Source organism: Talaromyces marneffei, chromosome 4 (assembly GCF_009556855.1).
Source record: "Talaromyces marneffei chromosome 4, complete sequence".
Classification (NCBI taxonomy): Eukaryota; Fungi; Ascomycota; class Eurotiomycetes; order Eurotiales; family Trichocomaceae; genus Talaromyces; species Talaromyces marneffei.
The window spans coordinates 2,734,581-2,750,100 of record NC_072351.1 but is presented as its reverse complement, the minus strand read 5'-3'; the positions used below and the strand labels follow the sequence as shown (position 1 = coordinate 2,750,100).

The 15,520-nt window shown below is 48.2% G+C and overlaps 4 protein-coding genes across 4 annotated transcripts; 2 read left to right on the top strand and 2 right to left on the bottom strand.

Moving 5' to 3' along the window:
- Window positions 1-797: 797 nt before the first annotated feature.
- On the bottom strand, window positions 798-2,532 carry EYB26_006030 (uncharacterized protein; the record flags this gene model as incomplete). Its single annotated transcript, XM_054265307.1, has 5 exons — window positions 798-1,059; window positions 1,112-1,650; window positions 1,709-2,147; window positions 2,204-2,406; window positions 2,461-2,532. The coding sequence occupies 5 exons, from the start codon at window positions 2,530-2,532 to the stop codon at window positions 798-800; spliced, it is 1,515 nt and encodes a 504-aa protein (XP_054121282.1).
- Window positions 2,533-2,963: 431 nt separating this feature from the next.
- On the top strand, window positions 2,964-5,054 carry EYB26_006029 (uncharacterized protein; the record flags this gene model as incomplete). Its single annotated transcript, XM_054265306.1, has 1 exon — window positions 2,964-5,054. The coding sequence occupies one exon, from the start codon at window positions 2,964-2,966 to the stop codon at window positions 5,052-5,054; it is 2,091 nt and encodes a 696-aa protein (XP_054121281.1).
- Window positions 5,055-5,509: 455 nt separating this feature from the next.
- On the bottom strand, window positions 5,510-7,570 carry EYB26_006028 (uncharacterized protein; the record flags this gene model as incomplete). The annotated part of the gene is made up of 6 exons (XM_054265305.1): window positions 5,510-6,552; window positions 6,599-6,945; window positions 6,996-7,163; window positions 7,220-7,289; window positions 7,348-7,382; window positions 7,452-7,570. 6 exons carry the CDS (start codon window positions 7,568-7,570, stop codon window positions 5,510-5,512), a joined length of 1,782 nt encoding a protein of 593 aa, XP_054121280.1.
- Window positions 7,571-8,154: 584 nt separating this feature from the next.
- Window positions 8,155-15,109, top strand: EYB26_006027 (uncharacterized protein; the record flags this gene model as incomplete). The annotated part of the gene is made up of 6 exons (XM_054265304.1): window positions 8,155-8,350; window positions 8,404-8,567; window positions 8,626-8,860; window positions 8,915-8,968; window positions 9,619-9,701; window positions 9,848-15,109. The coding sequence occupies 6 exons, from the start codon at window positions 8,155-8,157 to the stop codon at window positions 15,107-15,109; spliced, it is 5,994 nt and encodes a 1,997-aa protein (XP_054121279.1).
- Between the last annotated feature and the right edge of the window lie 411 nt (window positions 15,110-15,520).

The following is a 15,520-nucleotide window of genomic DNA, read 5'->3' as shown; positions in this document are numbered from 1 at the left end:
TACCGCAGAAGGTTCGGTTCGTTTCTCGTGGCGCAATTGCAGAATCGTGAGGAAGTAGATTCAGGTTCGGATCTCCAGCTCGAAAGTGCTGAAATAGGTCCAAACATACAAAAAGAGAAACAAATGTATCAGGAACAGTAATTGATAAACAATAAATTTGCAATTCAGATAAAGGAAGGAAAAAAGTTGTCTCGGGGCCAGGTGTCCAGTTCAGGCCTGGTGGAGAGGTGATGACTCGAAAGCTGGCCTTTTTCGATCTGGACAGTTTGTCGTTCGAGACAGTCTGAGGCCACTTTGCATCAGCTCCAGCCGAGCTTCCCCACTGCGGTCCAGATTGGGGATAGCGGCATCAGCAGCGACAATCGCGATGAGCTTAAATCGTCTCCATTGTCCAGCATTAGCAACCACCTCATTGGGGTGTCCAAACCAATAGCTACCGATTATTTATCGGGAGTCCTATTGCAAGTTGGCGGCAAGGTGGCCGTTCAGAGGCCCCCTTGAATGCCGATGTTATGGTGTTATGGAGTACTATCGATCCCAGGCCTGTTAATTGATTGAATACATGCTCCAGATTGCGTCCTGTGGCACTTGTGTGTTCACCAAATAATGCTATGAGTATCATGAGAACTCTGCATGAAGAGACCCAACAGTTCTATACTATATAGAAATCTACAGCAAGGTGTTGTCAAAGCGCGGACTGCTGCCACCACCTGCCACACATTGCTCCAGTCGTACATCAGTTAAATTATCTTTTTGAGAAAATTTCAATTATATACTTCATTCATAGCCTGATTCTATCAATCATCGCCTGAGTCCGACTCGCTTATCCAGTCCTTTTCATACAGTTCCCGAAGTTCTCCCAGTCCATTCGTCAAATTCTCTCGTTCGTCCACTCCCACTCCTCTACTTGCAATGGTCTGCAAGTCCTTCAATTTATCGGCAATCCTTGATGTAGTTGACAAGCCAGATGTAATATCTACTCCTACTTTCTCGTCGGAACCCACGAACATGTTCCGGGGATAGCTATCAGGGAGAGGGAATCGTAGAGTCGATGAGAACCTGGTTATCGGTCAGCAATGTGTGATAGTATCAGACCATAGGAAATTCTTACCTTTCAACAGCAGGTTTTGACGCATAGAGGCGGAGTTTTCGTTTCAGAACAACATCATCGCCGCCCGGTGGTTCAATTTCAACCGCCTGCTGTTCTTCTCCTCGGAAAACTTGAACCTGAGTGAAAACAGCGGTATTATCAGCCATTGGCTGGGGGATAGTGAAGTTGATATCAAAGTCTAGCTTCGCTTCGTCGTCTGACTTTTGTGTTATGTATTTCTTGGTCGCCCAGGGAGGTCTTTTCTCACCAACATCGGGAGAAATGATTGACGATTGCAACTCGAAAATAGTCTGCGATCCTCCGCGGTGTCCCAATAACGACGTCTCGAAATCTCGATGAGTTCGAAGCCGAGAAGGAAGAGTCGCGGTTTCAATGGCCGAGACAACGAGGGCAGATTTATACCAATCAGACTGTAGGTCGATATTGAGGTATTTGGGCAGATGTTGGGGAACGTCGACAATGGGGCAGTATAACGTTGCCAAGGGGGCAATGGAGTTAATTGTCCTAGAGGTGTTGATCATTTTTGACATCTTTTTATGCTGTACAGAACATAAGCCTTGAATATTCATCTCATGATCACACAAAAGATGATCTTACCCTTGGCAACCTTGTGCCATCTTCTACTCCCCACACCCAGATCCCGGTCTTGCCGTACTCATCTCTTAGGGCGTCGACATATCTAGATCCAAACCCTCCCCAAGCGTCATCAGACCCCGTGAAATGTTGAAAAGCGCGAAGGTGGTCACATTCTTCTGCAAATGGACGAATATCACGATCCAGCAGGTCGTGCTCCTTATCTATATCCCGGAACAGGTCTTCTCCAACAGTCCAGTCTTCAAATGGCATCAACGATGAGTTGAGCTCATATTCATTGAGTTGGACTATAGAGCGAGGGTGGTAATAAACTCTATTAAAGTCAGACCAATATCGCACGGACGAAGAGGTCAATGATGGCGTCGGAAGTCCGGCTTCCAAGCTTTTCTGGTATTCGTTTAATGGGATCGGAGGTTGTTTCTGCACTACCTCGTTACCTTGCCTATTGAATACACTCAGCTACCGAGAATTGCTGGTCTTCTCATACAGCAAACATACCATTGCCCTTCAGGATGACCAGACGGATCCTCCGCTTCATATAACGCGTTGTATTTACGAAGAGTTCCGAACCCCCCCTTTAGGTCATATATTATTGTTCGTGGCGTAAAAGTTTCTGTCCCATCTGCTCCCAGTCCAGGGCGAAAATGTACATCATGGTCTACTAATGGCTCTTCATTTTCTCCATAGGTGAAATATGACTCCTACAACAAGTCAGATAACACGATTCAGGGCAAAGAGAGATATATTTTAATGACCTGCACGTTCCAGAAATGGGTTGCAATGTAGTTGCTCCGTTGACCTAGCTGTAAGGTGATTATCTCATGCATTTTGATGACCACTCAGCTCAACAAAATAGTCCACACTGTAAGGAGAGAAATCTCAAGTGTCGAATGTATTTCGTCTGGATGGTGGGAGTGAAGATGTCATAATTTTATCGAGATAGGACACTATACCCTTTTCGGGCGATGGCGGGGGTGGTTGCTCAGAGCAACATGTAGCTTTGAGCTAGTCCGAATTGGGTGGTATTCAACAAACATCATCGAAGCGCCGGGCTCCACCCAAGAGCGACAGGGTTTAGTTACTTCACCTCTAACTGTTTCAGTCTCACTGGCACAACGTCGCATTCGCCAACATCAACGACACCGAGGCTTATCGACTACATCATCTGGATGACTGTCATTAGTATCAATTGCTCTATCATGCGTCTACCTTGAACATCACCTGCAACTCGATCGTCCACGCACGCGAACCAACTACAATGGAGTCACCATCCAAACATCAACTCTCTCCGACAAGAACACCTCTTTCTCCCTCAAAAAATCCTCTCTTTCCCGTATCTCCTGAACGAACCAATCAACAAAAACTAGCAGCCTCCTTCTCTGTCCCGTCCGACCTCGGTCAGAAATCGTCAGACGTGCGAGAAAAAATCGCTTTTTTGAACAACCTGTCGCGAGCCGGTAGCCCGGCAGCCACTCCACAACATGTCTCCTCCACTATGTCATCAAGTTCAGCTGCTCTCCAAAGGGCGATCTTGGGACGGGAGGAGGCAGAATCGGCTCTTGCCAACGCCAATGCTATGCTTTCCGAAGCACAAGCCCGAGAAAGACGAATCAGCGAGAGGCTCGAATCGTTACTAGAAGAGCTACAAACAACCAGAGAACGCCAAGCACATGAACGAACCGTTTTTGAGAAAGAAGTCCGAAAAGCACGCAAGGAAGCATTCCGCGCTGGATCAATGCTTGTTAAAGCACAGGAGGAATTGAAATTGTCAAAAGGGGAAATCAAAAATATAAGGGACGAACTACGAGCGGAGCGGGAGTCCAAGGAAAGGGCCAAACAAGAGGCATTCGAGCGCGCATATGCATTGGCTGGAATGTCAGAGGAGGTTCAATCTTTGAAGGACCAACTGCGCGCTACGGAGTCAAACAATCAACAAAGCATTCTGGAATCTCAAGTCAATGAACTGGAACAGAGCGTGAATAAACCAGCTTATACCGATCAGGCAACATGCACGACACCTACATCGAGAAGGCCAAAACGAAGCGTAGATGCATTGGAACTTCTCCAAACCGCGCAAGGACCAGAACAAGACGCACACAGTGAAGAAACGCCTACGAAGAAAATGAGATTATCACGACGGGCCTCGAACAAAGAAAACCTACAACCGGAAACCTTGGAAGCTCAAGGAGATCTCATCGCCGATTTGCATACAGAAATCAAATCTGAGCAACGAAGAAGAAGAAAGGCCGAGGATATGGTTCTCTTCATGAAGTTGGAGTGTCAATTCAAACGTTGCTCATGCCGGATCGCCGAAAGTCTGGGACAGAAGTACGTCCATGACAAAGAATGGGACGAGGCCATGCGAGAGGAGGATCTACATATTGAAGAACATATTGAGGAACACATTGAAGACGACGTTGAAGAACACATTGAAGATCACGTTGAAGAGCACGTTGAAGAGCTTGTTGAAGAGGAAGAAGAGCCAGAACAAAATGCCCGCGAGTCAACACCTGCCACATCAGCACACTCGCCACTTGTGAGCCCAGTGTCTGCCATGACACCACCTACACCACATTATCAAGAGGCGACGGAACCAAAAAAGGCTGCTCGTCCAGCAAGGCAGTCATCGGTTTCATTCGATGAAGAAACAGGCACGTTTGTCCAGGTCTCGTCACCACACGCTTACATGTATGACCGACCTAGTGAGGGGCCCCTCGTTCTCCCGAACGCTGATGATGATGACGATGACGACGACGATGTTGAGGATGACGTCGAAGTTCCGCATGGAAGCCCTGCTGTAAGATTGATGGAGATGCAGATGCAGATGCAGACAGAAGAGGTCGTGTCACACCAGCCTTACGAAATCGCTGTTGAAGAGCAGGAGGAACCGATTGCCTACGACCAACCCTTAGAAACCCTTCGCTATACTGAACCTCCCGCGGAAATCGTCACTTCGGTCACCCGCAATCCTATCTTACCACCACACCGATCATCCGAAAGACAACTCACCACACCAATCGACCAAATCACCGTTATCAAAGAAGAAACCATCGCAAAAACAGTCCCAATTCAATTTGAATCGCGACACGCCCGCAATCCAATGGACATCATACCAGGAACACCCCTAACTCGAGAAGAAGCATTAGCCCAGATCCGAGCACGTAGAGGCCGAACCCAAAATGGCACACAACGATCAGTCAGCGCCAATGAGGCTACAACTCGTGGTGGCAGTTCCAGTGGAATGAAAGGAGGATCCGCACAACGTATTCCCGGTGTCAAGCACTCAGATACAAGGAGCGAGGCGGACCTCAAAGAACGGAGATCAGCGCCTGTGTCGCGACGATACTAGTATTCTATGCCTATATACTGCTCTGTGACGATGCACGGCCACACTCATTTGACTCTTTCATATACGTGTCACGATTCGGCGTTTTGGGCTTAGCGATTCTCCTCTTTCGGCATTGTGTCCAACTCATTCCCTCTGCTACTCAGTGATATCTGCTCGTTCCGGTCATTCTCTGTATTCTCTGCCCTTCTTATATGGACTAAGCTCTCGGTCGCGCTACGCTTACTGTACATACATCTACACAATACCTTTTTCGTTTGGATTGAAGCCCTCATCACTTGGCATCACGGCGTTGATTGAATCATGGAGTTATATCGTTTGAATGTATGCATGTACATTGAGTCCCTCTTTAGTCTCTACAGAGATATATCAAGACATATATATATATATATTCGTGCTTCAAAACTATTTAGTTTCATATACAAGTACACAAAAATGTGTCATCATAGACGATAAGTTTACAATATCGGTATACCACAACACCTAATCCTCGTCCCATTTATATCCGCTCTGCGTCCCCACCATATCTGCAATAATTCTTCAATGAATACACGATCTGTGGCACTCCACATGTCGAGGCCCATTTCGGAAATGTCGGATGATGTGATTGAGACGTGTGGTAGATCTTCTTCTTTGCCGTGGATGTCGGTGGTAGCGGGGAGGAGGGGATTGGTGTCACGGTCGGCGGAGAATGATTCAGCGTCGCCATCGGGGTCGTCGTGGTATTCGCCTGTTGCGGTAAATTCGTCTGTTGCATCGATTGCGTCTTGACGAGCAACAGCGTCGGCGAGGGTTGTGAATATAAGCGTCGTCAAGCGGCGGAAGTAAGCTATAAGCGCTATCTCTCTCGGCTGATCGATTTCATACGACTGAAGTCCCGGATGGGCAAGGCCGCCTTGATGTGTATTTGGTAATAAACTTGTATCCTGTTCGTCTTGCTCTTCTTCATCTTCGGATAACCCGGCGCGCTTTTCGCCTGCGGAAGCCCACCATAAGAAGGATGTGTATGCTAATCGTGGCCAGGATAAGGGTTCAATGATTGAGGAGGATGAAAAGGTTGATGCGGCGTCGTCTATGTTATCGTTCGGTTTCTGGTCTTGTTCTGTCTCGGCGCTGGATAAGCGACGGAGTCCATCGCGAAGTAAGACGAAGCGACGACCGTCGCGTTGTGTTGCCTTTAGGGTGACGAGTTTGGTGGCTTTTGGCTGTGCGTCGACGCGGTGAACAATTTCGATTTTGGGGAAGGTCTTTTGTGGATTATGTGGTGAGTAGATCGTTGGCATAGTAACTAATATGTCGAAAAGGTCGGTCTTTGTTGCTAAGACGTTGTCTGTTGTGCAGGCAATCCAGCTTGAAGATGTATCGGAGTTCGTCGAGAGAAAGGGAATGTCGTGGATGCCCACGTTGAAGATTGGTCGCGGGCGGAGAGGTGGTGTGCCATCCTGATCAAAGAAGGCAGAGAGTGATTGGGGAAGAGATGATAGCAGTGCAAGCGCATAGACTGGGATCAATTAGTGAGAGCTTTAGATATCGGTTCATAGACATACCATAGTCACAGGATATTTGAACCGGAGCTTCGGTCACAATCAGTATTCTTTTTCGTAGGAGAGAAGCTCGATATAGAGGGAATATCAGAGGGCCAAAATTTTCGAGAAAGTCCGGAAGTGATAAGGCAGGGTGATAAGGTGCTAGGAATGGTTTGGTTGTTTCTAAACCCGCTGCATCGCTGAGGGAACTCCTCGACCGTAGAGGATGATCTGCTTTCAACGATGTGCGAAGCACGGCAGGAGAGTCCGGTGGTGTGTCTTCTAGTCTCAGCTCGTTATCGCGAACGTGGTACTTGTCCCAATATTCTTCTAGGGCTTGGGTATCGGATATATTGTTCGCGCATTGCCTGATGAAACTCATTAGAAAGAAATTATGGAAGTCGATCGCATGCCTTACTTTGCAAGCTTCTTCAGTCCCGCCGCATGTCTCCAGCTCTTCCCGAGTCTTCCAAAGCTCAGAGGAACCAAGACACCTACAGCTAGCATCAGAGCATTGCGCTCGGCTTCGGCAGCAGGCTGATTTACGAAGGCGCATATTCCAGCGTATTCATCGTGGACGAAATATCTTCAGACAATTAGAAATATGATCCGTGAATAAATTCCCAATTGTATTGCGCTCACATGAGATCCTCCGAAACGTTGTGTAGCCCCGATGGGAGTGACTTGTATTCGACGGCGCCTTCGAGGTCGACTGGACGATCGCATGATTAACACTCCAAACCAAGGATTGGCGACAGAAGCCAACTTACTACCCGGTATCGACTCTTGCCATGAAATAACATATCTAAGGCTCAAGCACTAGGAATTAGTATTGGGGATTCATAAAGTGAAGCATGTATGGCAGCGCACGCACCCTTTCTTGATATCGAAGCGGATCAAAAACAACGCAGCAATGCCTGGTGGCGACTCTAGAGGAGCGCCATGAGACAAATCAAGCCTCAGAGAGGTCCTACGACCTGGTTTCGAAGCCATGGCTTATGCAGCTGGACAGGTACAGGCTCCATGGAATGGATGGATGAGTAGGTGTGGAGTGATGGGTCGTCGTCATGTCGGATGATGCGATTGAGGAGAGATGGAGCTGCCGAGCCACCAAGCCTTTTCTGGTCGATGTGGGGACTGGTCTGTACCAATTTCAACATCGACATCAACTTCTTCATCAACACTTGTCTACTGTACTACAGACTACATACGTCTGTTAAGGAACACAGTCGGCATCTTTTAAGGTTATGCGATGTGATGCTGATGGGACTGCCTAGGTAGGGAAGCAACGTTATACAGTTCAACTGGAGAATGACATGGTTCTTGCTCACGCTAATAATGCCCCAAAGCTTACAGACAGACTGTACACGACAAGATTTGTATCTGGTGACCTCTCATGCATGTAAGGAAGGAATACATAGAAAGATGTCACCTTCAGTTATCAATCGAGATACCCTAACCCTAACACAGGACAACCCTAAATAAACCTTGGCCACGATCAACCCCTAGTCAGTTAAATTCGAAAACCCTTACCGTAGTAATCTCTGGGGATACACGACCTACGGTATATCACAACAATGCATTCACACCCTTATTATCCCCTCGGTCTGGAAATTCCAGACTACCAAGAAAATGAGAACGGTCTCTTGAATATAGTGGGAACGTTTTCCATTGGACTGGCCTTCTCATTATGTGTGATTCTGGGATTGGCGATATACCGATGCCCTTCAATGAGCTATGGGGATAGGTTGACCATACTATGGTTCGCACTGTGTAAGAGCAGATCTGACTGTCATAAATATGAGCTGTAGTTAATTTAACCACAGCCGGGATTCTTCACTGTTTCTTCGAAGGGTACTTTGTCACTCATCATGATCGCATGGGCCCCGCGCAGGACATTTTCGGTCAACTCTGGAAAGAGTATGCCAAATCCGACTCTCGGTATTTGGTCTCGGACTCTTTTGTTGTTAGTATCGAGACGATCACAGTGGTGAGTTGAGTCATACTTGCGAGAACAAATCAATTACTCATGCTGCTGTTGCGTATAGTTCCTCTGGGGCCCTCTATGTCTCTATGTGGCATATTTGACCACCATCAACCACTCACTCAAACACCCTCTACGAGTCATTATTTGTATGGCTCATCTGTATGGAGACACCTTGTACTATGCCACGAGCCTCTATGACTATTATGTGAATGGGATATCGCACAGTCGGCCCGAGGTGCTGTATTTCTGGGTGTACTATTTTCTGATGAATTTTGTCTGGATCGTCGTGCCTGCTTGTGAGAACCATCATCTCCAGCTGGTTAAGATAAAGATGCTAATGCTGTCCGTAGATCTCCTTTACAATAGCATCTGCCTGATTTCTCAGGCCATGAAGAGACTGGACAGTGAGACTGGAGCGAAGAAGCGACAATAATACTAACACACCTAGCGATAGATGTCTAGCTGTCTAGACCAATATATCTTTCCAAAGCTAGTATAGTGATTGATTGGGCCGCTGATGGCGAGGTGCCTGAGGGCTTGCGATGCTCACTCACCGCAATGTTTCTCAAGGATATGCATGGGTCTTGTTTGAATATATCCACATATTTTGAGACTCATAAGCCAGCCACGACACAATCTCCACTTAACACGATTTCAGAATGGCGTATGATATTGCCTTGGGTAGGGTGAAGCAAGGTTGGGATGGGGCTGATCTTGTCGCCCTGGTTATAAGTTATAAATAGTGGTCTGGCCGTTAAGACGAGTCACAATTTGATCAAGTGCCTGAAGCTTCGTTTTAGCTAGTGCGATCGCAGCTGCAAGTGTGATACGTTGTAACTGCTCTGTAGATGGAGGAGGGTGTAGGACAGACGAGTGGAAGTGGCGATTGGGCGATCGGTTACCGGGGCAGCGCAGGGTCCCTCAAGGGAGTGGTCCAGGTGCGCCTTCCCGATCCGCACCATCAAGGAACAGGGCAGCTGACAACATCGACAATTCGAGTAGTTAACTAAGTTATCAGTTGACTCCTTCATCTTTACTCCGTGAATCTGTTCAGACGCAGAGTATACGCTATATGGAAGTTTTGACAGTATTCCTAAGCAGCATGCGCGACACTGTCCGCCAGTGCTGATTGTTGTTGTAAGTTGTGATGCTCCAGCATTTCGTCATTCTGTTTGGCTCCCGTCCAAGGAAATAAACACCCAGCATTCCTCTGATACCTGCACCACCAAGCTTAAACTAAACCTTCGGACATGAAGGAATGTTTCTGACAATCTCAAATCCAGATACAAATGCCCCCTCCTGTTACCCCGCGCCAAAATGCTGGTCCTGGGCGCGATGGCGCCAGGTCCAGTCCGACAAAACAGAATTCCCTCGATATCGGCAAGGCTCTAGGGCCCCATGACTCCAACTCTGTGCGCGAAAAGGTGCGGATGTGGCAGCAGAAAGGAGGTGGTGTTGCCACAGTCGAGGATCCCTTGGCCGACGTTGCAGACGATGAAAGCAGCACCCCAACTCCACGAAACAAGCCTGCAAAAACGCCAGAGCCTCGCAAGGTTACAACGCGCGTCAAGACGGTGGATAATACTGCACCGACTGTCAATAATAGTGGGATCAGAAAACGAAGCCAGAGTACGCCGAGGAAACGAGTGGTGAGCGATCAACACTGGCGGGCTCAGCGCAGTCCGTCTAGGAATTCCAAGACAACCAAAGCGCCGGCGCCGAATCGAATTACAAACTACCAGACAAACGAAAGTTTTAACTCGTCTTCAACTTCCTTACCGAGCAAAAGGGCTCATCGGAAAGACAATGGGTCGGATCTGGGAAGTGGTGCGAAAACAGACACGGAAGACTTGAGATCGTCCACAAGCGCCTCAGCCTTTCAGAAAAAACAACGCGCGATCAAGACTACCAAGTACATTTACATAGAGGATGGGTTGCGTTCCGATAAGGAGACGTTACACGATCGCGAATCCTCAGAAATCTCAATACACGTTGAAGAACCCGCCGAAAGTGTGCTCGAAGGCATGAGACGGACTACACCACCACCCAAAGATGACGATGATTGGGCTGGCAGCGAGGCCAATTTCTCCGAGCTGTCTCGAAGAAGACGGCGCGGTGCACCTGCACCTCGGGAGACATTACGCGATGCACGGAAGCCCAAGGGCGGAATCCTGACTCAGGTGCTTGATGAGTCTAGAAAGATGTTTGCAAAGCCAGCGCCTCCACGTCCCTCCCCTGTTGTGAACAGAGGTAACAAAATAGCAGCATGGTTATCCGCTCAGCCGGATCCGTTTGTAGATAACAATGACGATGCACCGGTGGAAATACCCGCGCCGCTTAAAATGAGGTCGAGGGCGGCGACAACCCGACGTTTATCGCGAGGCTCAGAGTCTAGGATTACCGAGGAGATGGGCGAAGTGTCTACCGCAACCGATGATCAACCGCTAAATGACAAAGCAAGTGGAATATCAGATACTCCGCGTCGCTCAAGTGTCGATAAAGGCCGGGAATCTCTGACACCGAAGCAAAAAGAACGGGCAGCATCGACTCGGAGAAGGGGCAAATCGGAAACCTCAGTAGCAAATTTGACTAAATCATTTGAGAACACTGCATCCACGCCAACCAAAGCTTCGCAGGCCCGAGACAAGATCAACAATAAGGAATATGATGTGTCTGACAATGGCTCAGAGGTATCTGATAGAGATATTATTCTCCCTTTGCGGTTGAGACGACCTTTCCCAAGCACTGGCATGCACCAGCTTTCTACTATCGCATCAGAGGAAACATTGAGTAGCACCGTGATTGATAGATCAGTCCTTGGAAGTGAAACAAATCTGTCAAGATCAGAGACAGGCTCAATCCATGAAATAGACGATGAGAAACGGGATCACTTTGATCCAAACTCGCTTCCGAAATTCGAGACTGGACTTCAGCGACGGTTGACAAAACATTCCGATCTGATATCCATTCTGTCCAATCCCAAATCTACGAGACGCAGTGTACGGTCTTCCCGGAGTATCAGAAGCAGCCGAACACGATTGGAAACAGCTACGATCACGGATTTGATGGTGGAGCTTTCCGCCGATGAAACAAAGTATATGCGGGAACTTCGGACGCTGGTCGGAGGTGTCATCCCCGTTCTGTTGAGTTGCGTTCTTTCGCGATCCGACTCCGCCATTGCTGCCGGACTCTTCAGACCTTCAGCAGACCCCAAAGATGACATCAACTTTACCAGACCAATTGTCGATATGGGTGTTGCTCTAGAACGCCTCAAGACGCTACACAAACGTATTCCTCTGGATGAATCTGAGGCTCTACTGGCATGGGCTCAAGGCGCTCAGAGGGTGTATCGCGATTATCTCAAAGCTTGGCGTATGGGATTCCAAGATGTCGTTGTGAATCTTGCTCCTCCAGACGAAGAGGAGTCAGACAAACTGGAAACGCATAGTCTAGACCAAGGCATGGAACGAGACGAAAACGGGGATGTTATCGATGCGGATGGCGAGAAAGTGGATGTTGCATACCTGTTGAAAAGACCCCTCGTGCGGTTGAAATACTTATCAAAGACTTTCAAAGGCATGGATTATGTGGCGCATTCACCAAAAGCCCAACAAGTGGCTGAAACATATCGGGAACTCGTCGAACAAGCGCGATGCCGGTCAAACGAAGAACGTGCTCGACTAGAAGATGAATCTGCTGCATATATTGATAGTACCAGCGCACGAAGTCTGGATACTTTGGCAGTTCTCTCTGATGTGATCGTTGATAAGACACGGCGGGTGCTTGCTCGTGACTTTTTCAATCTATCACTAATACACTCAAGTGGCCAAATGATTGATTGCCACGCAGAGTTGTTGCTCAGAGACAACGCCGCTGATGCCGGCACTGGAGGCGACTTACTAATATGCGAAATTGACGATACCGACCGCTGGCTTTTATTCCCTCCAATTGAAAGAAGCTGTGTCTCTGCTCGAAATGGTGATCTCAAAGGTGAAGTTGTCATCTTGATCCGCGGTAAAGCTACAACCGACGAGGGTGAATGGCAGGAGTTACTATCCTTGACTATTGAAGACGAGGATGTTGGCTTTGAATGGGTCAACATGCTAGGCTTGGATCCAGTACCTCCAGCCCTACCCAGAAGTAAGAAGTTCGTCGAGCGTTCAAAGAGTCGAAGGCCTAATGCCGGCGATGAAAACAAGGCTGGTTTTCCACCTCCAACTAAGTTGAAGTTGCGTTTGCCAAGCCAAAGCGAAGTCGACGTGCCAATTGGTGAAGCCAGCGTCGTTAGTCATGCTGGAAAGAGCTCGACCACCAATAGTTCCGGACCCAGCATGCTGAGTTCACTTTCCGATGCAACCTCCGGTAACTCATCGGCTTCAGATATTACTAGAGCATCAGACTATGCATTAATTGACGCCCCTCAAACACCTGCGTCTCCTGATGCTCGGACAACATTGCCTTCTGCCAAAGAGCTCAGTGATAAGAAGAGAACCATCGATGGAAACGCATCGCCTGGCCTGAAACGAACCAAAGCAAAGAGACGCTCTCGTCATGCTGAACAGCTCACTCCAACAGATACGACACCAAGACCTTCTCTTGCCCCGGAAACAGAACAGGATGTCGAATCCCCAAAGCCAACTCCAAAAGCTGCCGCACGCTTCTATGCCGGTAACCCTGTGGAAGCAAGTCCTTCGTCCGCAAAATCCAAGTCCAGACGAGAGAAATCAGCAGAAGATAACATCCAGGATGACGTCCGTGTGTCGTCCGTGCCAACTATGAAAATGCCAACAATCCCCAAGCTGCGTAAGGGCGGAAGTAGCACCCATAGTGCATTATCTGCTGATATGAGCGAAGATGAGGAAGAGTCATGGCCAGATATTCAGTCATCATTGTCATCACAGAGATCTGCTTCCGACAAAGAGGACGACGCACCTGCACCGCCTCCCCATAGAACCCCTAGTCAAGCGCTCAAAAATTCTCCGGTATTAAGTCCATCAGCCAATAAGCAGAAGCGAAGATCATCATCCCCGTTGAAGCACGAATATGAGCCTTCGAGTGCTTCTGATTCATCTGCTGAATCCGATACATCTACAGTTCGACATTATGACATGGGCTACTCCGACTCCGACATTTCTGACACTTCCGATGAGGAGCTAGAAGATGAGGATGACCTACTTCCAGGACATCGTCAGCGTAAACCGGAACCACCTGCATCCCTTTCCGCCCTAGAAAATGACACCTTGTCGCCATCCAACTCGGCATCCCAAGGGCCCTATCGATCCGTTCCTTCTCAACCTTCAAAAGCTTCGAAAGCTATTGCGACATTGTTCTTCTGGTCAGACCAAGGAAAGTGGGAGAGCTTGTACCCTGATGAATGTGAACTGATCATAACTCCAGGGCTTATTGAAGCCTTTAAGATAACTTCAAATGGCGCCGCCGATCATGGAGACGATCAACCGCGGAAGGATCGCCCTCTAGTTGCCCTAGAGCTAACACCGCTAGTCCCAATCAGACGTGGTACCGCGATTGATATTAGCATTCGATCGCCGCCAACGGAAAGATCTAGAATCAAGACCAGCAACAACATCATGTTCCGCTCACAGAACGTCGATGAATGTGACACTCTTTATGGCTTCATCAATTACTCTCGCATCCACAACCCTACATACATTGCTTTGCAAAACGCTCGTGGGTCTTATCAGCCTGCATCCCTCTCTCGATACAATTCGACTGGATCAAACCAAGGAACCAGCTGGTTTGGTTTCCCTCGAAGAAAGAATAGTTACCGAGCTACAAAGCGTGCACCTTCTGTGGGGATGATGTCCGAAAGCAGTGTTGGCTCCATGAGCAGTGTATTCTCAGCTTTGAAGAGATTTGGGACCGGAAGCAAGTTTTTCAGTATTGCACGGTCGACTGTTACATCGCGCACAGGAAGTCGTGATGGAAGCACTGTTTATTCTGGTGCTGGGGGTGGCTCTGGTCTCGCAGCACTTGCGACGGCTATTAAGGGTGCAGATGGAATTGGCCTGTCGAATGCAAAGATCAGACTCTATGTGCGGGAAAGCACAACGCGATGGCGCGACATGGGCGCAGCCCGATTGACAATTATGCCTGTGACACCCAGATCATCCCGACCCGGAACCGCTGGTAGCACGAAAGCACCCGCGGAGGATATTGATAGTAATGAGCCATCAAATCCCGAAAGAGACCCTGACGAGTTTGTTGATGAGCATAGAGCAGAGGGCCTTAGGATCCCAACCCCTGCTGCGTCGCTTAGGAGAGTAACAATGTCACAAGAAAAGCGTATCCTCATTCAGGGTAAGACCGCAGGCGAAGTCTTACTGAACGTATGCCTTGGTGAAAGCTCGTTTGAGAGAGTCGCTCGAACCGGTATTGCCATTTCCGTATGGGAGAACCATTCCGGAGGAACCATACAACACAAGGGCGGAGTGACTGGGGGCGCCTTTAGAATCTTTATGATACAGATGAAAACCGAGGCGGAAGCTGCGTATACATTTGGACTGGTCGGGAAACTGCGATACTAGTCGTGCAATTCTCATTTACCTTACCCGCGACAATTTTCTCTTATACTACCTTTCCTTGAAATGCCTGCCATTTGAACATGATTTCCCAATCTTTGACTTTCCTTTCCTATTTTCTTTTTGTTGACTTGCATTTTCTCTCGAGATTACTGACTGATCTCGCCTACCGACCTCTTTTGCCTGCATTCATTGACAATCTTGCATATAATGTTTCCCCATCATCTATTAGACTTGTGTCCCTTTTCTCCTGTATACCCACCAACCTGCGATTCATATGTATCCAATTGTCACTTGCATGTCACCTTTCTGGACGCCCTCCATTTCTCTTTTTGTTCTCTTTGGCATTTGTGGATTGGTTTCTCTGATTTATGCATCCATGTCCTTTGTGTGTGTACGCTTCCTTTCCATAATTGC